This window comes from Musca autumnalis, unplaced genomic scaffold (assembly GCF_047663935.1).
Source record: "Musca autumnalis isolate F117 unplaced genomic scaffold, ASM4766393v1 scaffold_1, whole genome shotgun sequence".
Classification (NCBI taxonomy): domain Eukaryota; kingdom Metazoa; phylum Arthropoda; class Insecta; order Diptera; family Muscidae; genus Musca; species Musca autumnalis.
In genome coordinates, this window is record NW_027411644.1 from 125,505,626 (window position 1) to 125,529,919 (window position 24,294).

The 24,294-nt window shown below is 34.9% G+C and overlaps 1 protein-coding gene across 7 annotated transcripts in view; it reads left to right on the forward strand.

Annotated features, from left to right (window-relative positions):
* The first annotated feature begins 3,166 nt into the window (after nt 1-3,166).
* The window catches only part of LOC141406589 (uncharacterized), a 150,930-nt gene continuing 129,802 nt past the window's right edge, over nt 3,167-24,294 (forward strand). The window contains exons 1-4 of one of the 7 annotated variants that reach the window (XM_073992382.1): nt 3,167-3,290; nt 4,702-4,789; nt 13,780-13,912; nt 13,973-14,170. In XM_073992382.1, the coding sequence (XP_073848483.1) occupies nt 13,805-13,912; nt 13,973-14,170 (306 nt within the window). In that variant the 5' untranslated portion in view covers nt 3,167-3,290; nt 4,702-4,789; nt 13,780-13,804. Of the gene's footprint in view, nt 3,291-4,536; nt 4,790-6,309; nt 6,701-13,585; nt 13,913-13,972; nt 14,171-24,294 lie in introns of those variants that run through there. The other 6 variants (XM_073992368.1, XM_073992357.1, XM_073992346.1 and 3 more) reach the window with 6 other exon arrangements.

Consider the following 24,294-nt stretch of genomic DNA (forward strand, 5'->3'; position numbering starts at 1 on the left):
CAGTGAGTCATACACTTTACTCTTTTATTAATATATGGTCTGTTCCAGTACTGCAAGAATCTACTAATTTTTACCAAGGCATATTCATATAAGGTAGAAGTGACAATCAGCTGTATTCTTACTTTTTTTGTAAATTTAGTTTTCAAAATGTAATAGGGTCTACTCATGAAATTTGAAACTTCGAAATCTGCTACCATAAAATACTGCTTTTCATCCTAAACGTGTAATAAAAACAACCTACGAGAGTTATGAATGTTTTATACTTACATGTTGCTTCAAATTTGTTCTATTCTAGAGGATTTTCAAAATGCATTTATGTATTTCCTGAAAAAAATTTTGGAACGACCCTATTATTCAATATTTTCTTTGACAATTAATTTTCAATAACAACAATGTTGTTTTTGTAAATTCGTTAGTTGTTGTAATTCATGCATATACCTTATAATAAATATACCTTGGAAAGGAAAACTTGTTATCGTAGTAAATAATTGTAGATTCTTGCAGGTTCTGGAACAAAGCAAGCACAATTACCCAGGTAGTGGCATCGTATAATTTTGAATATGTTATGTCAAAACTTTCTTTTGGTCTGTTCCTTTACTTTTAAAAGGGGTAACAGTGGCAGAAAGTGGTAAAAGTGGTGAACTGTTCTCATATAAGCCCTGTTCCTTTACGAACAAGAATCTTCAAGTTTTACCACCTTTTACTCGAAAAGCGTTCCTTTACTTCAGAGACCATACAATTCATATGGGTACAGTTTACAACTTTTACTACTTTTGCCGGTTTTACCATTTTCAAAAGTAAAGGAACAGGCCAATAAATTGTATGCTTTTAAAAGTAAGGGAACACTTTGCGGGTAAAAAGTGGTAAAAACTGGTAACCTCTGGCACGTAAAGGAACACGACTTTTATGTTGTTGGAGAAATTACAACAAAAATATTTTTTTTATAAAGGGATTTGACTTTTCATATTCGATCAGCTGGTGTGATACCACTACCTGGTAGTTCTGCCATGTCCAGTACATATACGAAATGTCAGAGATTTAGTATTTGGTTTCCGTTGGGTATATAAAACAAGTTTTTATATATTTTTGATATAGCTCTAACAGAACGATTCCGCCCGATTTTCGTTATAACGAATTACCTCTTGTTCTGAGAGTTTTTTTCACATTCCAATAATGCTTTTCGGCTTAAAGTGCTGAATCATATTACTTCTCAACGTGAAATATAGACTTGCTCACAATGTTTGTGCTCATTGCTTGATTTTCTTTTGTCTTCCATGACGTTTGCCATGTAACAACAATTTACCCGCTTTTTATTAGAGTCTATGAAAGTCTATTAAATGACTTCTATTGTGTTTGGTTGCAATAATGAAACTCGACATGTACCTTGCCTATTGTACCGTAATTATTGGTTTGTTCCCATGGTAGAACAAATACAAGGTAAAGTTAATACTACAACAAATACAACTCGAACAACAACCACAAAGGAATTTGTTTTTGTTTGTAACGTTACTGCCAGTTGTATTTGTAAACAAAACAAGGAAATGTCTATAAATTATTGGAACTTAAAAAACTAATAATTTTTCACATTTGGTTGAATATTTTGGAAAACATGAATGAAAATTCGTTACATTTTCAATTTTTATGTTTCCACATCATTCCACTAAATGCATAAATTCTCGCAGAAAGTAGAATTCTTGCAGAAAAGTTTGGGGTCGCTGGAAATTCATAGAAAAAGGAGAAGCTGTTTCAATGTTTTGTTTTAGAAATCAAAGAAGCACATGTTTATTAGGCCTTTATTTTTTTAAATTTTAACAAAATACCTCACATATTAACAAACGTTGTATCGCCTCTACAAGCGGGGATTTACTGCGCGGCTTATCGTTCGAACTTAGAGGAGGTTACATATCATTGATATGAAGAAGTCTTTCCGGGAAATAGTTTTTTCCGAATGATATATTTTTTTTTCAAAAAATATATGTCCCTAATGTACATCGAAATAGAAATAAATGTATAAAATGTCATATGAAATTTGACACTAACGTTACAACCCAGTTCAGTCAGCTGTGTATTGCTGCTACCTTTTCTTATTCTACCATGGTTTGTTCCAGTACTGCAAGAATCTACTAATTTTTACTATTTTATTTTTTTTTTTCGATAACATAAAGGAAAAAATGTTATCGTAGTAAAAAGTAGTAGCTTCTTGCAGGTTCTGGAACAGGGCATATGTTTGCTGCTTATTGGCCACTTGTTAGCTATACTTTTTTTCTTTTTCTTGATTTTCATTTTTAATGGCTGGGGAGCCAATTATATCAACACGCATTAAGAATTAGATTTTATAATTAGTTCTACTCGGAATTTAATATTTTGTTAATACTTGGTCTGTTCCAGAACTGCAAGAATCTACTAATTTTTACTATTTTCTTCGATAACATAAAGGGAAAATTGTTATCGTAGTAAAATTAGTAGATTCTTGCAGGTTCTGAAACAGAGCAACTATTTATTTGGCCTTGAAGGCTTTTGTATTAGTATATGGATTGAATGAATAAAAAAATAAATAAATAAAATAAAGCTTCGTTCCCGTACTTTTTAATAGTAAAACTCGTAAAAGAGAGAACTGCAAAAAATTTGTTCTAACACACAAGTTTTTTGAAATAGTTCGGGAACGGAAAAATGGAAAATACGTCAAAACAACTGGAACAAATGTCAAAGTCGGCGTATCAGCCAATCAGACGCCGGCAACCATGTTACTATTTTTTTACTCGCCCAAATTTGTCGTGTAAAAAGTTTTTAAAGAGAGCGTCATTCAGAGCCATTTTTGTTTAAAGAGAAGTGAACATTTTACAACTTTTTTGTGTACGGGAACGCTTTTTCGAGTAAAATGTGTAAAAGTCGTAAAAATTGTAAAAACTTTTTAGTTCTGGAACACAGCTTAAATTGGAAGTAGTGCAATGTAGACTAGTTCTTTCACGACATGTTCTAATACAGTTCAAACGGAGTCATGAAAAAGGTACTCCATTCCCTACATTTTAACAGCATTTGGTTGCGCTCCAACGATTGACATCCATTTCTCACATTTAAATTGCATCCGGATGCAGTTTAAGGGAGTCGTGAAAAAGTCACTCCGTTCGATACATTTTACAAGCAGTTGCTTAGTGAACCCTACAAGTAAGCAAGCCAATTTGTAGATACCTACAACTATAGATTTTTTCAAAGATAAAAAAGTGTGCATCAATTTCTAAAATTTTAAAATAAAATAAAAAATACAACAAAAATTTGGAAACATTTTTACGGTAACTCACGAGAAGAAAATAAATTGCTGTTGAAGTACTTGCCGAAACCTCAACTGTAGTGGGATTCTGTAACTTTTTTTTCTACCGAACCGATATTGATAATTAACGAAAATTTTCGGTTGAATTACCGAAAGTGCTATTCTGTATTTCAATGTTATCGATACAAAAATTTTACCGACGAATATCGGTAGAATGATGGAATTTTAAAGAAGATGCAGGTCATTTCAAAATGGAATGAAAAAAAATCACACTTTAAACGACATAATGCTTATTCAAATTTCTAATGAAATTATTTAAATCACAATTGTATATAAAATGATTATTTTTCAAATTACATGTAGAAAAATTCAAACTAAAAATTAAAAATCGTAGTTAAAACTATAAATGTACGTTTACATATAACTATATTTATTTTATTTTTTTATTTATTCCAGTGGATTTTTATTGTCAAATCCATTGGGTATACGTACATATAAATTCTCATAACCCGACAAGTTCTAATGTAAACGTGGTGTAATATTCGACAAATTGGTTGAATTGTATTTTGTTTTCAGAATTTTTATGATGTGGAGGGTTGTTTTTAATAACATCGAATATAGGGTGAAAAAGAAGATGTATAATTCTAACATTTAATATGTGTATTTTGAACAGGTTTTTTTAAATTTTGTTTATTGATCTGTTATTTAGAATTACGAATTATCAGGGAATACGACGATCATGGTGATATTCTTTCTTTTATTGTTGATGCTAATCGAAGCCACCAATAAATTTTTATATGGGTAGAAAATGTTACGGAATATATCCTTAAACATATTTTGTTCGTACTAAAAATAGTTATTATTTTCTCAGAAATTTTTCGCGCAATTCTGGAGGTTACCAAATGACCCCCAATTTCATCCATTATTTTATAAAATGTATCCATTTCCATATGTCGCAGAATTTTCTTTTTTATGCGTAAAGAAAAATATATCTCAGCTTAAATTTTTATTCGGCATAATATATATTCCAAAATCATTTCTTAAAATTTTGATTTTTATTGATTTTTTTGTTTAAAATATGAAAATTCTTTTATGTCAGTAGACTTAACGACTCCTTTTTTTTCGTCGGTAACTGACCGATGATTTTCGATAATTAACGACATAAAAACCGGTAGAATTTGTATACAGAATAGCACTTACCGACAAATATCGCTAACTATCGACATTTGTCGTTAATTCCATCGGTAGAGAGTTACAGAATCCCACTACTGGTGATGGGAAGACAATATAAGAACCCCTTTAGCAGATGAAGCAAAAACATTTCACCTTGGATCAGTTGCGATTAAATTTAATGAAGAAATTTCATTATCTGTGTTACCGCCTGTTTTTGTAACATTTTTTATTCTTCTCACCCGAATTGTCAAATTTTGTAGATCGAGTTACTCGCTTTAGCGCAAATGAGGAGCGATGATTTTTTAATGAATTCTTAACGATATATGGAACGGGTACACGAAAAATTAGGTATGTATATCTTCTGGCGGCTGAGCTATGGATACCTAAATTATTAAGAATATAGACGAACTAACAAACATTAGTTACAAAACAGGGGGTTAATGTAATAAAGTTCTTATAATTCTTGTTTTACACAAACAATAATTTTTTTATTTATTTTGGGATAGTTTGTAATGGCTTGCATTTTTATCTTTGAACTCCAAAAAAATATATTCCGAAGAGTGCCTTCAAATTCAACCCAAAGCACTGCATCAAAACACGTTCTTTAGAAGCAAATTGGACTACATCCTATTCCACCCTAAAGGTTAGTTAAAATGCAGTGCTGATGGAGTGCATCTTTCAGTAGTCACGCTCTTGTAAAATCATGAGTGAATATGCCCAATTTTTTGCACTTCCAGATCACTTGTACATATGATCTAACTGCATCTTTGGAGGCAAACATTTTGCTGGGTATGGGTATACAACATTTCCTTACAGCCTGTTTCTGTATGTCGAAAGAAGAATGTGTGCGAAAGAAAAACGTCCAAACTCTTGCGTGTTTTTCAAATTTGTTTTTTGTTCTGAAGCAAAACCAAAGGTAAAATTATTTCGAAAACTAAAGTTCGGGCGTGTTTCATTCGCACACATTCTTCTTTCGACATACAGAACCTGGCTGTTATACTATGTTTACATTTACGAAATCCACTCGATTTCAACTGTCAATTCCATTGCTCAAACGTCAAATGAAATCCTATCGATTTCAAATAAGTTTTCATTTGACGTATTCGCAAAGGAATTGACAGATGAAATCGAGTGGATTTCGTAGATGTAAACATAGTCTTAGAGAATTGATATTCTGATATTGCAGCTTTTTATGAGTATCGGTCCTTTTTTGGTATTTTGAAGGATTCTACCACATTATAGAACCAACATGGCTTATTAAAGTTTTAGCTGGAGAAAAAACAGGCTCAAATACCCTAATGCTTGGTTTACATTTACGAAATCCACTCGATTTCAACTGTCAATTCCTTTGCGTATACGTCAAATGAAAACTCATCTGAAATCAATTGGATTTCATTTGACGTTTGAGCTATGGAATTGACAGTTGAAATCGAGTGGATTTCGTAAATGTAAACCAAGCATAACTATGTTATTTGCCTATCACGCCGATGAACAATTTGGGGCACGTTGTTTGGTACATAGTTGTTTTAATGTTTCTTTATGTTTAGGAATGCAAAAAATGTTAAAAGCAAAGCAAAAATTGGATAGTACCGGTCCACACTAGCGTGAATTTCATTAAAAAATTTCATGAAATTAGGTGTTCTTAAATCGAATTCCCCACTACAGCAATTTTATGATTTTACTTTACTATGGAGGTCGATCTAGAGACACATAATTTCATGTAATTTTTTCAATGAAATCACTCTAGTGTGGACCGGGACATAGTTGTTCAAAATTCAAAAAGTTACCAAACCAAAAACGAAGTTACCAAATTACCAACCTCCAAAAAAGTTACCAATTTTGGTAACATTCTACCAACTATGGCAACTGTGATTCTAAACGATCAACTGTGCAGAGCCGATTGGTCTTATTTGACGGCGGTTATCTCTGTGGGTTTGTAATGTACATGTATTTGGCGGAACAATTTGTTATTTAAAGGCAGTTTACATATCAATTGGATATTGAATTTTTTGGATTTGCAAGTCATTTTCCATAATTTTCATCTCATCAAGCCATTTCATCAATCAATCGCAGTCTTTTTTTTTCATAGAATCTGAATCCATCAAGAATTTAATTTCAATCATAATCAATCGAGAACCAACCAATTCAATTTGTTTCAACATTTCATACGAAGCTTTAAACTTGGAGTGACATCTGCAGTGGTCTTGTGAAGCATGTCGGGGGATCCGGGTGAGGAGAACAATGGGAAGAGAGTAACAGGTAAGAGGAGTCTTAGTAATGAGAGGCTGATGGCCAGACCAAAAGAGAGAAGAGTGGAGGATGGCAGAAAAGTCATCAGGGGTGTAACTAGAGCACGGAATATTTTACCAAATAATTCAATGAATATTGATACATCAGTTAATAATGTAATGGCCAGTGAGAGCACTAACAGTGCTACAGTGGAACCGAGTAATAACATAAATGTGGTTGAAGGTGTCTCAGCGGGATCTGTTGACACAGACAATTTGTCTTTCTATGATGACTCCCATGGAGGTCGGTCCTTATGTGGTATATGTTGATACCGAGCCTAAAAATTTGCGTTAGACAACCGCTTAGTCTTGTTTCCTTGGCGCGGCACGTAAAATCTTTGGACATCAAAGATGTCATAGACGTTACCAAGATTGGATATGGTAGAGGAAAGGTTTCTTTCAAAAATGCAAACGCTGCCAATGTTTTTGTTAAGGATGAACGAATGATCTCAGCTGGTCTGCAGCCTAAGATTTTTCCACATTTCTTATCCAAATGGGGATTGATCTAACTATTATTTCTGATGAGGAGATAAAGGCCAATTTTATTAGCCCAGTGCCAATATTAAAGATAGAAAGAGTTATGAGGAAAGAAGGGGATGAGTTAATAAAGACAAAACGCGTTAAAATCTTGTTCAAAGGGGTGCAAGTGCCTGCTCAAATTAAGATATATAACATATCGAAAATTAATGTCCGTCCAATTATTCCATTTGCTCAATGTTACCGCTGTTATAGATATAATCATTTCGCTAAACATTGTAAGCAGAGAATACCTATATGTCCAATGTGTTTTACACCTCATGAGGTTGGGGATGCTTGCAGTAATGAGCCAGTTAGATGCACAAACTGTTATCATGACCACAAGCCAACTGAGAAAAAGTGCCCGGCTAGAACCAAGGCATATAATATTAAACGAATAATGACGTTGGAAAACCTCTCAATTAACGAGACAAAGACCAAATACCCGACTATTTTTAGTAATAGATTTTATTTACTGGATCATGACATTGAAGGGGACTTCCCAACACTTCCAGTACCAAGATCGAACAATAACAATAACAACAAACCAGCTCAGGGTAACATTGCTGAATCTGCCCGAGTCATGCATAGTTACCAGTCATTTTCAAAGATAGCCAAATCTAACAAAAATAAAGAAAGAAAGAAAGAAGACAAGGAGAATTCAGCAACAATACCAGGATGCTTTAAATGAAGGAGAAACTTATAAGTCGCCAAATGGCACTGCACTTAGAAGATTAGAAGAAGACAAAGTTTTAGATTTCGAGAAAGTTATGAGTGATATCACACTAATGATGAACACATATGTGGCTACCTCCAAAAATGTAAAGAAGGAGGAACTTAACATTATTGAAAAATTAAGAGGGGAAATAAATAGTGGTCGTATTAATTTTGACTTAGAGAATATAAAAAGAGGAATTGCAGATGATAACAATAATAATAATATATAATAATCATGAAGTTATTACAGTATAATATACAAAGTTTATATAATGAGAATAATAAACATTTACTAGAATTATATTTAGAAAACAATGCTATAGATATAGCATTGATTACAGAAACTTGGCTACGCGATAATGCGTCGTCAAATATATGCAATTATAATTATGCTTTTAAAAACCGTCCCGATGGTTACGGAGGGGTCGGTATGTATATAAGAAGAGAGATTCAGTTCTCATTAGTAAATATTGATATCGATATGGAAGCCATTGGAATTAAAACTCTTAATCTTAAAAAAAAATGTATTTTAGTAGTGGTGTATATACCGCCAAATACCCCTCGTTCTCAATTTGAATTTTTTGGTAAATAGTCTTTTTATTCGCCTTGAGAATTCCTCTCTACCAATAATAATTGGGGGTGATTTTAATGCCAGGTCTATGTCATGGGGAGACTCGGTGACGGACTCTCGTGGCTCAATTTTGGGTGATATAGCAACAAGGTGTGGTTTCTTTAGCTTAAATAATGGGCAGCCAACTTTTCGTTTGCAAGATAGACATGCTTCAGTTCTTGACATCACTTTTGCCAAAAACTTAGATACAGTACCTACATGGAAAGTCAATACAGTTAAATTAACGAGTAGTAATCATCTACCAATAATTATAGAGCTTCAATCTGATTCAAATCCACCTAAAGGAACTAGGAGAATTAAAAAAAGAGCAGTTTTTGAGGAAATTGCGGGAATGGATGTGGGTTCATCCATCCAGGAATTCAATGATAATATCCATAATATAGTGGATAGAAATACTATTACTATTCATCCTAGAAATAGGTATGTTCCAAAGAGATGGTGGAATGATGAAGTTTCAAAACTGTTTAGATTGAGGCAAGCGACTAAGGGAAAATATTTTAAAACAAAAAAATTTGATGATCTCGTGGAATATCAGAAGGCTGCAGATGCCTTAAGCGAAAAAATTAAAAAACTTAAAAATGAGAATCTAGCTAATGTGTTAAATGAACTTTCGACTAACCCTTCCTCCCAAAATTTTTGGAGAACCATGAGAAACATGAGAAAATATAAGCAACCAAAGAGTGTTAATCAGTCTTGGGATGAGGACCAAACAAGTAAGAAAGTATCAGTCAGCTGAGCCGACAGAGATATACCCTCAGCCACGTACCCGAAGAAAAAAAGTTAACACAATACTTCTGTAGGTTTTTTAGCTGTTGAGAAAATTTTCCAGGATGGAAAGGGCCGCAAACGACGAGTGCATTTTTTCCAAACTTTGGGTAGGGTGTACCCATAGGAGTGATCCGACGTAGTAAATATTCGGAACTAATAAAAATCTGTAGGAAATATTTTTTTTCTTTATTAGTCTATGGATATTTTCCTTACAGACTATATAATTAAATATGTTGTAAATCGATTTTTCTCTCAAAGGGTTATTTTACACATTAGCCAGTTTAGGTGGTGCCGGTAGGATTTTCTGGACCTCTTTGGGTCATTATCTCAGGAAGTATGGACTTTCCCACGAAAAAAAATTACAACTTCGTAACAGGGGCCGCAAGTGCAACCTGCTGCGCCACAAATTAATAAGATCAGAGAGGAGTTGTTAAACTATACTTTTTCCAAATTTTGTGTGGGAGGTACTCAAATGAGTGGACCGATATAGTCCATATTAGAACTCGATCTATGCCTGAAAGTAATATTACCAATAGCAAAGTTTGGCTCAATTCGGTTATTCCCTCCTAGAGTTATCATGCCCACAATCTTGGCGAAAAATGTTGAACCTTTGTGTGGGAGGTACCGGAAGGAGTGGATCTTCGAATTAAACTAAGTTTGGACAAAATATTGAAAGACCCAAAATTTTAACCAAATATGTTGATCCGTTCGAGAGTTATCGTGCACTCCAACTACGACACATGGTATTATATGGGTTGTTTGCAGTTTTCGTGCTGATTTCAGAGGATATATGGACTTGCTCCTGAAAAAAATTATATCGTCGTAATGGGGGCAGTCAATAAAAGTGGCTGCAACAAAAATCAAAGCGATTCGAGAGCAGGCCTTAAACTGCACTTAAGCAAAATTTTGTGTGGGAGGTACCCGAAAGAGTGAACCAATAGGGTCCATATTGGAACCTCATCTATGTCTGGTAGAAATGCCACGATGTGCAAAGTATGGACTAATTCGGTTACTCCCTTCAAGAGTTATCGTGCGGACAAATTTTCCGAACATTTTTGAACTTTTGTGGGGGAGGTACCTGAAGGAGTGGACCGATATGGCCCATCTTCGAACTTAAATCAAATCTAGACAAAATATTTCGATACCCAAAATTTGAACCGAATCGATTGATCCGTTCGAGAGTTATCGTGCGCACCAGCCAGCCAGACAGACGGACAGACAGACAGACAGACAGACGGACGGACATTGCTAGATCGACTCAAAATTGTCTGAAACGGATATCGTACAAACATACTTGGGGTCTAAAACCATTATTTCGATGAGGCACATTTTTGGCCGTATCAAAGTGTAAATACCCTCTTTAGCCTAAAGGCTGAGGGTATAAAAATTGAGTATTTGGAAATTTTAGCTGCGTCTTCCGCTAATATAGAGTCGCATAATCAAACAAATAACACAACATCTAATGATATGTTAGATGCGCCGGAGGAAAGGACTATTGACCCTAACGCTTCAGTGAGTACAGGGACATCGCATGAGACTGAACAAAGTAATGTACTAATTGCTTATTTCTCTGGGGAGGACCTTGTGGCCATCCCTGCTACACTTCCAAGTGAACCCGACTCGCATCAGAATCAACCGGATATGACTGTTTTTAAACCAAAACTTTCCTATGAAAGCTTTATGCGTTTTCTCCAATCTAGAAGCTCCGCTTCAGCACCAGGTTCGGACTTGGTTTCCTATGATTATCTTAAAAAACTAACTCCTGAAGCTTTGTATAAGTTTTTCAAAATATTATCGGAAATTTGGCAGAAGGGAGAAATTCCGGAGGTTTGGAGAAATATTAAAATTTCTCCGATTCCAAAACCTGGAAAGGACTTAACTAAGGTTGAAAACTACAGACCCATTTCGTTACTATCTGTGCCGCTTAAATGCGTAGAAGCAATGCTCAAAGAATTAATACAGAAGCACATTGAACATAACAATCTACTCCCAGAAAGATGTTATGCCTTTCGCCCGGGACATTCAACGTCCATGTGCATAAACGATGTTATAAACACTGTTTGTGCGTTGAAGGCTAAAGGAAATCAGGTTTTGGGTTTGTGTGTTGACGTAGAGAAGGCTTATGACCATGTACAGGTGGGAATTCTTAAGGAACAACTGGAGGAACTTCAGATCAATGGTGCGGTAGTCTCCTGGGTGGTGGATTTTCTTCAAAGAAGAAACCTCATTCTGGGAAAACATAAGGTTACAGTTAATGCTGGTCTAGCTCAGGGTAGTGCTCTTAGCCCCATCCTTTTTAATTCTTACACTATTAAACTTCATAGTATTGTGTCACCGAATTGTTTGCTATATCAGTTTGCAGACGATTTTTTTATGGTAGTTTTTCATCCTGATTTTGAGACAGCGAAAAATTTGTTTGAAACTATGATTGCGGAGTTTTCAGGTATTTGCAATAATTTGAATCTGAATTTTAATTTAAATAAGACAACGACTATTCACTTCAACAGGAGGCCTAGGCAGTTGGAGTTGACACACAATGGTATTAATATAAGTCAGGTTAGTAGCATTAAGTATTTTGGTTTCTATGTTGCATCAAACAACTCAGCTAAAGAGCATGTCCAACATACACTCAATGAGATTGACAAAAGGAATAAATACATAAACATAGTAGGGGGGTGTAAACAAGGTATGGACCCATCTAAGTCCTTGTTGCTGTATAAGTCATGTATAAGGTCAAAAGTAGAATATGCGTCTGCCGCTCTGGCCAACGCGGACAAGGGTTCGCTTAATAAGGTAAGAACAGTTACGAACTCATGCCTAAGGAAAGCTCTTGGTACGATTAGATCCACCCCTGTGGAATGTTTGTACCATTTGGCTGCAGAACTTCCGCCTAAATATAGATTTCAGCTAACAGCGGCGAAGGAACTTGTGAAGTCCTTTGCGTACAAACGTCCAATTGTAAAAACTTTCAGGAATTTAACTCACCCTATAAATACGGGAATGTATAAAATTTTCATTAGATACAGAAGCCTAATGGAGTCTGTTGGCACCACATCACCTTTAGGCCCTGATTTTAATAAAATAATAATTGATGACGGTTTTTTTAAAGGGGTTTCGAATAAAAAGTCTGAAGTTGGCCTGCCCGTTATAAAGCAAATTTTTGAAGAAAAAATGGCTTGTCTTAAGAGTAAACAATTGGAAATCTTTTTCACAGATGGGTCAGTTATGGATGAATGTACGGGTTCTGCATTTATTCATGAAGGACCAGGTATAGTTTTCTCCTTTTATAATAACAACAAATTATCTTCTATGTCGGCTGAGATCATTGCCATGATAAAGGCATTGGAGTATGCGAAAAGTAATAATATTTCGAGATTGGCAATCTTAACTGATAGTTTAAGTGGGTTGCTAGCAATCAAAAATAATAGAAAAGGAAACTACTTAATTGACAGGCTAGTGCGGTTGTCTAACGAAATTAATGGCGTTATAGAACTTCATTATATTCCTGGCCATGCTAATATTAGCTTAAATGAAATTGTAGATCAGGCAGCAAAAAGAGCCAAAGAAATCGGTACTGAATTAAAGACACCTTTGACGATTTCGGATGCCATAATCCACATAACAGAAGATTTATGGTCAGCTTGTTCAGCGGAATACAGGGACCGTGGTTTGACCAGCTCCTCTCATTATTTTGCCATCTTCCCTGATGTACTCAAAAGCCCATGGTTCAAAAATGCCAAAACTAACCCTCTGGAGACTAAGCAAATAAACAGAATTCTGACTGATCATGCCTTTTGTAATGCCTCACTTGGAAGAATGAATGTTATGCCATCAACCTTATGTGATACATGCGACGTAGAGGAAAATGTTGATCATATCCTATTTCAATGCAACAAATTTTCAAACGAGAGAAGCTTACATCCACTTATTCAAGATTCAAGATCCACCACTGATTTTATAAACAAATTCGGACTAGATAAAACACCTGCCTTAGTTAATTTTTTAAAGAAAATCGATTTTAACCTTTGAATTTAAATCAAGAATGAAGTCATTGTTGATAATTTTTTATCCTCATTCATCGGAACAATTTCTCAAACGAGAGGATTTCTTATTTATATACTCAAGACTCAAGAACCACCGTTGATTTCATGAACAAGTTTGGCCTCGACAGTAATAGTTAATTTCTCAAGGAGAATCAAGTTTAACCAGTGAATTTTATTTCAGAAAGAAGTCTTTGTTGACTACCGTTGTCTAAGAAGGACAACATCATTAAAGTTACAAGGTTTGCGTACCTTTAAAACATATGCTGTGGTAAAGCCGTGACCAAGAAGCCCTAAGGGAACAACAACATTTTTAAGCACAAAAAAAAAAAATAAATAAATAAAGGCAGTTTAGCCTTTATTGACTTTCATTGAAAGCTTTTAGAGATATAATAGATATAATATGGACTTCACTGTGGTAAAGAATAAGGAAGAACTGTGCAAACTAGTTGTCTGCGAGTTAAAGTTATTGGGTGTCAAATGCTTTAAAGAAAAATCAAAAACGCCGCAGGTAATATTTTAAGGTCGGTATTAAATACTTCATATTGGCTCAACAAATTCATATTTGCAGAAGAAATTAAGCAGCAAGAAAGGCATTTTCCGGACTCCTCTTCATCTCCTTGAGTTATGTGATGTCATTCTCGCTAATGGTAGCGTTGTACAAATTCCAAAATTTGTTGCCGACGCAACCAATCGTATATTGGAACAAGTTGAAACAGAAGGTCTATTCAGAAAAGCAGGCTCGTCCTTGAGACAAAGAGAAATTCGGGTAAGTGAATTAAACGTTTTTATGTAGAGCAAGTGCAGCTACTCGATAAGATACAGTGAACGGAAATTATTCATAATTTTTAAATAAACGTCTGTTTAAGAAAATGCTATGTACGTACATTCACGAAAAAATCGTATGCCACAAACCAAGATTTATTGGGTATGGACGGATCCATGAAAATGTAAAATATATTCTTCTGATGGCCATGTCTGGTTACTCAAAAGTTTGCAACAATTTGTACAACTTGCTACAGAAAGTTGTTTGTAAACTCACATTGTTTACCGTTCTTCATTGAGAACTTGCAAGTTTTTGCTGGAGAAATTTCTTTTACCAAAAATTAGGAAGTAACCAGACACACATCTTGTAAACTCTCAAAAGATGCTAATTTTTAACATTTTGGCTTAATTCTAGTTTAGACCGGTCTGAAATGTATACCAAAAATATTGTTGCTTCCCTTTGTTATCCGGTTACAAATCAAGAGCAAACAAACTTTTTCAAAATTTTCCTTAAGACTTTAAGGTTTCTTGCTTTCTTTTTTAGCTGACCTTTGGACTGATATTTTAGATTTTCTACTATAGACTACTATGGGTACCACCGTGGTGCAAACGTATGCACACCCGCCTTGCACGCAGAAGGCCGTGGGTACGATTCCCCGGCTAGGCAACTTCAAATTTTTAACGGTGGCAAAATACTCTTCAGTAATGTTGGCGACATTTCCTGAGTATTTCAGTCATGTAAAACTTCTCTACAAGTGGTGTCTTAGGACACGAAGCTCTACGTGCCATATCATTGAACTATTATGAGTCGGGGTGCAAATTTCGGCTGCGCGGATTAAATTTTCATTACAACTGAAAGTGGTCTAAGTGGGCGACGTTATGCCATTTTCTGATGGTAACATTCAAAAGTTGTGGTTCACTGTGATTACCCATCTCACAAGTTTATATCTCTCGATTAAACTGAGCATCTGTATAAAAATGTCATTACTTGTGATCATGTTAGTGCTCTTGAATTTACACATTAATTTTTGGGCTGCAATTTCGTGATATTATTAAACGAAGGACTATATTACTTTTCTTAAATGTCATGAAAATGCAGCAACTTAAATTGCTTAAATTCTACCAGAAGTGTTCAAATTCACATTCCGCTTGTGCGTTCTTATATTTAGTGCGTGTTTATCGCATCTGAAATTATCTCCCAAGCAGGGTTTGAAAATTCTCAACGATACGGGAACATTTTAAAAGTAACGATAAACCTTATAGCTGTTAAGAATGTCTATAAGTACGTCCGCCTTGCACTGAAAAGGACAGCGGTTCAATTCCTGACCAGAACATCAAAATTTAGGGCTCTGGCAAATCTCCTCAGTTACATTTCTTGAGTATTTCAGCCATGAAAAAATTGTCTACAAATGGCGTCGTAAGGCACGACGTTGGGACTCGGCGATTAATTTTTGTTTGTATATTTTTTCACCATGGGAGCGGCAATATATCCCGGAATGCCTGCTCCGAGCTCTTTTGGTCCGTGCCGGGATATAGAAGAACCCCCGGCCATGGATCTCTTCCGTTTTCCAGATTTGCATCCACCATATGTCAACTCCTGTGAGATGTAATTAATGTAGGCAATAAGTGAACTTCAGAGGCTGCCCAGGTCTTAGTCGCCTCCAGAAATACTGCATTAGGAGTTATGTTGCTGCTTGTCTCGCCAGAGCATCCCCCACCTTGTGTCATATTTTATTGTCGGAATCATCGTCGTCGTCATAATTTGCATAATCTAACAGCCCAAGTTGTTGTACAGCGCATCGGATATGCATCATACCTGCAATTCAATTGCAACGGTCTGCGCATCAAAGTCAGCAGAGTAGTGGCCCAGCAAAAAAAGTCCTCCCAAAATCATGGGTTTTGTAAGGGATTTTTGGCAGCCGTAACTACTCGCAAACCCCCTTTCTTCCCCATTATTTTTACAAGGGCATGTCGCACTCAGTTTGTAGTTATTTTATGACCACTAGAATAACTAGTTATTCTGTGGCCACTAGAAGTTGAAAAGTAAGTTGAAAAAAATTCTATTTTTAGAACAGTTGATGTAGAGATTTTTTTTTAATTTCATCACACTTCTTTACTTTTATTTTATTTCGCTTGCTGTGCGAGTTGAACACACGAACCCTCTGATTTCTAGCCAAAGACACTACATACTATGCCACGCACACGAACATTAAGGGTTGCTTAAGAACTTAAATGTGCAGTACACATGTGCACCACGAACTGTTATTTTTTAATTAAAAAAACTCGCGTGCCGACAGTGAGCGTTGAACACACAACCCTAGGATTTATAGTCAGACACACACTCACTGTGCCACCGTCCTCATTACTAGACATCGGATTTTAGCATGTTTTTTATTTCTTATCCGATTGGACTCAAATTTTGGATCTAGGCGTTTTGAGGGTCAAGTTTTCGATATTTAGGGTCATATCAAAAATATGCAAAAAATATGCAAAAAATATGCAAAATATATGCAAAAAATATGCAAAATATATGCAAAAAATATGCAAAATATGCAAAAAATATGCTAAATATGCAAGTGTTTTTTTGACGAAAATCGTCAATTAAATTTGGAAAATCATCAAAAAAGGATTCTAAATTAAGTTTTGTGTCGTTTAACATAGTTTTTTTGCAGATTATTATGTTATTGAGACTCTCCAGATGTTCCGCCGTAGCAATAAATCTGGACTAATAAGACTTAAATCAGTTTTCACAAGGTGAGAAAATGTCAAATAACCAGCATTCCTATTACAACATAAGTTGCTTCCTATACAAATGAAGGTAATGGAAAATTTTCAAAAACTCAATCAGAAATGTCAAAATCAACGTGTCCAAATATAGTGATAGTTTCTACTCGGGCAAAATTGTCTAGCAGGAAAACAAAGGAACTAGAATTAGTCATCGCAATTTTTGTTTATTCAGTATATGTGGTCAAAATGTTTCTTTGGAAAAATATTCTAACTGCCGCTTTAATATTGATGACATGGTTTTAGTTTAATGCACTAAAAATACATAATTTTATATGTATATTGTACGCATACAACCGCTTAAGGCAGAATTGGGAAATGTTCACTCCTCGGCGAAAAGTAATGCATTATTGTTATACCCATCCACGATGAATAATAAGCAGAATGAAGAACACCCAATGATTAGTGCAAAATAACATCACTCAGAAAAACCACACAATAGCGTGGTAGTGGTAAAATAAGTCAAAAACCTTCGAATTATCTTTAAAATGACACAACCACTCACATATTTCTGCTAGAAAAGCATTTGGAATGCTAAAAAATATAGTTCATTCATTCCTGCTACAGGAAACAATTTAGATAACACAGTCGAAAAGTCATAACCCTTTTGTATATACAATTAATTAACTTATATCTGACCGTGTACTCGATAATTTGTACTAATCATTACAAATGCTTCGAATTTTGACAGTTGTTTAATGGAGAAGTTGCTGTAAAAATTGTTTCAGCAACATTTAGTAAAAATTATCGAGTACAAGGATATAACACCTTTTATAACACATTAGTCTTGTTGTCTAGAATATAAATAAATATATTTAGAAAAATATTCTCCGCAATATTGTCATTAAAATTGCCAAAGGCACTATACACCTAAAAGGCAAAGATTTCAAGGAATCTTAATTTCCAAAACAAAATGAAATTTCACATCTGTCCCGTGTTTTGCTTACATCCTGATGTAAACTTTAAAAAGTCATATTTCTAGCTATACTTTAACAATCTGATTGGCTTTTCTGTAATTTGGGAAAATTGAGCCTTGTTGCATTGTAAATTGGTAAAAAGTAAGGAAAGGAACAAATAGACAAATCTCACTATTTTTTACACGTAGAGCACTTTTTACTTCTTTATTTAATTTAAAAGTTGGGTATTAGCAATTAGAATTTAAAAAAGTATTATTAAATAACTACCACGAGTGATTTAATCATAGAAAATAATTTATTTTCTTTATTATTCGTTATTCCGGACAATTTGATAATTCGGATACCGCCGAAACCTGTGGTGTAGGGATTATCGAGATTATACTGTATATATGTGGGCAATATCCAAATCTGAATCGATTCTTACCAAAATAAACAGGGATCGCGCTAGGGCCAAAAAATCTCCAATTTTTATGCGAAATAGTCTATAAATGTGACCTGTACTTTGTTTTCAAAAAGACATGGCCAGATGGATAAGTGCGAATCTATGCAGATCATCAGAAAGAACTGTGGGTCTATTTCGTTTCCTTTTGTTGCAAACTCATTCACTAAGACATAATACTCTTAGGGCCATTATTACATGTGTTCTTTTACTATCTGATGGATTTGAAAACGCAAAATAAACCAATTTGGAGGCATTAAAAATATAATTTTTACATTGAAAGTTAATTTTAAGAAGCTCCTCCTTGAAATTCAATGATCACTTTTAACTTTAAGTTAACCGGAACGCTATAAATCTGTTCGGTAAATCCAAACTATAACAAAAGAATACTTGTAATAATGGGGGTATGAGTATTAAAATATAGTTATCAGAGCAATCATGAATAAAAATTCCGTGCGGAATTTGTTTCAATTCCACAATTTCACAATTTTTTATTTCCATATTTATGCCCAAAAAGGGAATATTTTTGTCATTCGACTAGAATATTCCATAATAATGCGAATCTAGTAGTTTTCAATTTTTAACAAATATTGATTTTAATATAATTGAGCTACAAATTAAGACTACACTTTCTAAAATTATTATCCGTGAGGAAAATTCAGAGATTCATGATTGCCCTGTATATGTTTTTATATGTTGTATATTTTTCGTAAAATATGAAAGATTTTATGTAGTCTTAATTTCTAGCTAATTTGTTATTCTGTCAGACAATTTTGGCCGAGCAGAAACTATCAACATATTTGGATACGTTCATTTTGACATTTCTGATTGAGTTTTTGAACAAATTTGTATTAGAAAGCAACTTATATTGTAATAAGAAGGCTGGGTTATAGGAAATTTTCTAAGTCTTTTAGTCAAGATTTATTGCTGTGGCGGAATAATAATTAATAACATAATAATCTGCTAAGAAATCGACGTTTAACGACAATAAACTTAATTTGAAACACTTTTTGATGACTTTCCAGATTTAATTTGACGATTTTCGTCAAAAAAGTTAGTTGCATATTTTGCATATTTTTTGCATATTCTGCATATTTTTTGCATATTTTGCATATTTTTTGCATATTTTGCATATTTTTTGCATATTTTGTGCATATGCAAAATATGCAAATATGCAAAAAAATAAAAAATATGCGCCTGTCATTGCATTCAGTTTTCTTCAAAACGAATTTTGGTCCAATCAGAATTTTCGTATCTTTATTAATAAAAAATATGCAAATATGCAAAATCCGATGTCTACTCATTACTTAGTGAGGAGCAAAGTAAGTAGGTTTGCCTTGTAATTTTTTTAAGAAGTATCCCATTACTTTTCAGATTACTTGTAATGGGAAAAGAAACTTGTTTACATTACTTTGTAATGGGTTACGTAATGACTACTGGATCCGAATTTTTGCTGGGGGCTTTATGATCGGAGGAACATCATGGTCGCCGCGAGGAGGACTTATTATCCTTATACACCAGTCTGTCCAGTACAGGCCTATCTCGTTTGATTTTAGTAAACCACATATACATGGAATGTATGGGGGTAGCAGTGAAGCTTTGGACTGGCGAGGTAGAATTGCTGTGTCTTGCGTTATATGCCCGACATTAGTTTGCTATTGGAGGACAATAACTGCCCAGCAAAAAAAATTTGCCTCCAAAGAGGCAGTTAAATCATATGTACAAGTGATTTGGAAGTGCATCAGATTATGCATTTTCACTCATTCTTTTTACAAGAGCGTGACCCCGGAAAGAGGCAGTCCATTGCACTGTATTTTAACTGACCCTTTGGCACTGCATTTTAACTGAACCTCTGGCACTGCATTTTAACTGACCCTTTGGCATTGCATTTTAGCTAACTATTTGGGGTAGAATAGGATGCAGTCCAAAGCACGTGTTTTGATACAGGCATTCTGCGAAATGTGTGCAAGCCATTACAAAATATCCAAGAACAAATAAAATGCATTTATTATTTGGGTAAAACAAAAATATTAAGATCTTTTTTAACTGGCCCTCTGGCACTGCATTTTAACTAACCCTTTGAGGGTAGAATAGGATGCAGTCCAAAGCACGTGTTTTGATACATTCTTCGAAATGTGTGCAAGCCATTACAAAATATATCAGAACAACTAAAATGCATTTATTACACTGTGCTACAGTGAAAATTTGCAGGGGTTCTGATGCATAAAGTCGGTATTGTGGGAGTCCATGGAAGACGAAAATACCTTTGGTTTCTTTGGGTCACTTCGTTTTTTGATTTTATAACGGGAAATGTGTTGTGTTTTTAAGACAAATAAATGCACGCTTTGAATAAGGAATAATTCAATAATGATGTTTTATTAAAATGGTAAAAAGGAGATTAACAACCGATGTGTGTGATGGAAGAATCAAAGAATTGAAGTGAAGAGTTAAACGTTACAATTAACAGTAATCTCATAAAGTTACAAAGTGGAATAGATTTATATACAAAGAAGATAAAGATTAAAAATAGAATTCAATAACATAGAATAAATAGTTGCCATATATCAATTTTGGATACTACAATTCTCCCAGGCTAATAACGAACATGATCTGCAAGATGATTAGGAGGTCTTCTAACTCGGCTTGATCTTCTTAATTCTTGAGTTTGATGTTGTAAAGCTGGTTGTACTAGCGGTTGAGATGTAGCTAAGCTTGGTGGATAGGTAACACGGCGTTCAATTCGGATTTCATCAAAAGGTGGTTTTTCTTTTGCCGGCTGATCAGAAAAGGTAACAGTCTTCCGTGGAATTTCGACATTGGATTTATAAAGTTGGTTGATATGTCTTTTAAGTTCATACCCATTATCGAGTTTCACTTGGTAATGAAGATTTCCAAATTTTGCTTTAATTGTTCCGAATTTCCAGGTTGGTTTATTTTTGTCATACCATCTCACTTGCACTCTGTCTCCCAGGCTTAAATGTCGTATTTTTGAGAAAATTGAAGATGATTTTATTTTTTTCCAAGGGCGAATGGCATCCAATTTTATTCTTAGTTCCCTACCGAGATATAATTGAGCTGGACTTTTCCCATTTGCTAGCGGCGTAGCCCTGTATCGAAAGACAATTTGTTGAACTTTTTCCATTAGCGTTGATTTAACATTTGCCATTGCTTTTAATTTATATTTCAGCGTTTGAACATATCTTTCAGCTAATCCATTAGTCGCTGGATGTCCTGGCGCTATGAATTTCTGAATAATTCCATTCGAAAAGCAGAAGTCATGAAACGTTTTACTTTGAAAAATAGACGCGTTATCCGAAACAATAATTTGTGGCAAACCATGTGTCGCAAAAATGTTTTGCAATAAGCATATTGTTTTCTCAGTTGTCGGTGCTTCCCGAATCACTTTTACCTCTGGCCATTTTGATTTGGCGTCGACCAATACAAAAAAGTAATGATTTTGGAATGGCCCAGCGTAATCTATATGGACTCTCTGAAAATTTTCATCTGGTTCCTCCCACTGATGCGTAGTAACTTTGGATGGATTCTTTTTCACTGTCGCACAATCAGAACAGGATCTTACCAAATTTTCAATGTCTGCGTCGATGCCTTTCCAAAAACAGTATCTTCTGGCCAATTGCTTCATTTTGACAATGCCAACATGGGTGTGGTGTAATTCTTTAAGAATGTTTGCACGGAGCTTCAATGGGATGACAACACGTTCGCCTCGGAAAATGACTCCATTTTGAATTGAGTATTCTGGATCAGAATTTTTACCACTCATCAAATCCTTTTTCAGTTTAAAAAGTTCATTATCTTGGTCCGTTTCGTTTGCAATGGTCACAGCCGTAATTGATGATGTGGAAATTTGATTAACGATTTGATTTTGTATACTTCTTATTTCTTCTTCCAGAAAGTGATTGAATTTTGTAGTTTTTGAAATTGGAGCCCTGGACAAACAGTCTGCGTTTACATTATGCTCCCCTCTGCGATGTTCGACTTTGTAGTTGAAGTTTTGAAGAAAAGATGCATATCTTAGCAATCTTGAAGACGTCATAGCAGGAGTGTTTGCATTTTGATGAAATATACGAGAAAGCGGTCGATTATCCGTTATAAGTGTAAATTCTCTTCCGTGAAGATAAGTAAAAAATTTGTCAACAGCAAAAATTATTGCTAAAGCTTCTCGATCTAGCTGACTGTAGTTACGCTCTGCTTTCGTCAATGACCTCGAAACAAAAGCAATGGGTCGTTCAGCCCCATCCATTATATGCGATAAAACAGCTGCTATTCCAGTAGGACTGGCATCACAAGCAAGAGTAACTGGTAACATTTCATTATAGGGAACCAAAACCCTGTCCGAAGAAATTTCTTGTTTTAATTGTTTAAATGTGTATTCACACTCTGGAGACCATACAAATTTTCGACCTTCTTCCAATAGTTGACGTAATGGTGTTGTTATTGTAGAAACATTAGGAATAAATTTAGAATAGTATGTGATCATTCCCAGAAAACGGCGTAAATCATTGACATTCTCAGGTCTTGGCAAGTTGACTATAGCCTCTATCTTACTTGGGCATTTTGAAATTTGATTATAGCTCACTATGTAGCCCAAATATTTGAGTTGTGTTCTGAAATACTCACATTTATTTTTGTTGACATGAAGATTATTTTCTTTTAATTTTTCTAGGCACTTGATCAAACGGTCTTCACATTCTCTTAAAGTGGCACCATGAATAATGATATCGTCGAAGTAGGAAATTGTTCCCTCTAAGCCTTGTAAAATCTGGTCTAGAATACGGTTGAATTCGCTTGGAGCAGTTTTGATTCCAAAGGAAAGCCTGTTCATACGGTAAACTCCTCTATGCGTTGAAATAGTTTGAATATTTTTGCTATCATCGTCGACTTGAACATGCAAATAAGCCTTATAGAGGTCTAACTTGCAAAAATACCTTGAATTTTTGAGGCTATTGAAGATTTCGTCGATTCTTTTTATGGGGTAGTGAGCCGGTTCTAATTGAGGATTGACAGCTACTTTATAGTCGACACACAAGCGCACGTTCCCATCTGGTTTTGGTATTATCACAAGCGGTGAACCCCAGTTACTGGTATTTATCTTGGTAATAATGCCATCTTTCTCCAAACTGTTTAATTCCATCTCGACTTTTTCACGAAGAGCAAACGGTACCTGTCGCTCTCGCAAAAACACAGGTTTCGCACCCTCTTTTAATTTTAAACAGCATACGGCATCCGGAATACATCCTACCTCTTGTTTGAAAATATCGGCGAACTTTTCCATAATTTTATCGATCGAATTTACCACATAATTTCCTTTCGCATTGTCAGTTGAACGTTCCAGGTCGATATCATTAAGATTTATTTTTAGGTGACGAATCCACACTCGTCCCAGCAGCGGTGAATGATTGGATGACACGACATACATTTCTTCCTTCGATGTTTTATTGTTGTATTTGACGTTGACGTCGACGACACCCACTGGCTGAAAAACATCACCGGTATATGAACGAAAAGATATGTTTGTTTTCCTCATAGGATTCTTTATGTTCAGCTTCTTGAAATCGTTTTGTGGTATCAGCGTGTACCCAGCACCAGAATCTACTTCAAATACTTGTTTTCTGCCTTCAATCAGAATTTCCGTAAAAAAATTTATGTGTATCCACTGCTGATATTTGTTTATGTTTTGAATAGATATCGATTACACTGTTGATTCCATAAAACTCATCACTATGGTGAGTATCGCTGTTTGACGTTTCTGAACAGTTATCGATTGAATGAGTGTTGACCTTCTTTTGTTTAAGTCTGTGTTGAATGCATACTTTCTGTATATGACCAGTTTTACCGCATAGACGACATTTCAACGTGTTTTTATTTAACCTGCAATCATTCGACACGTGATTAGTACGTCCACAACGAATACACATACCTTGCAATCCTAATTGTTTATAATTGATTTTTGTTGAAGTTGATCTTATC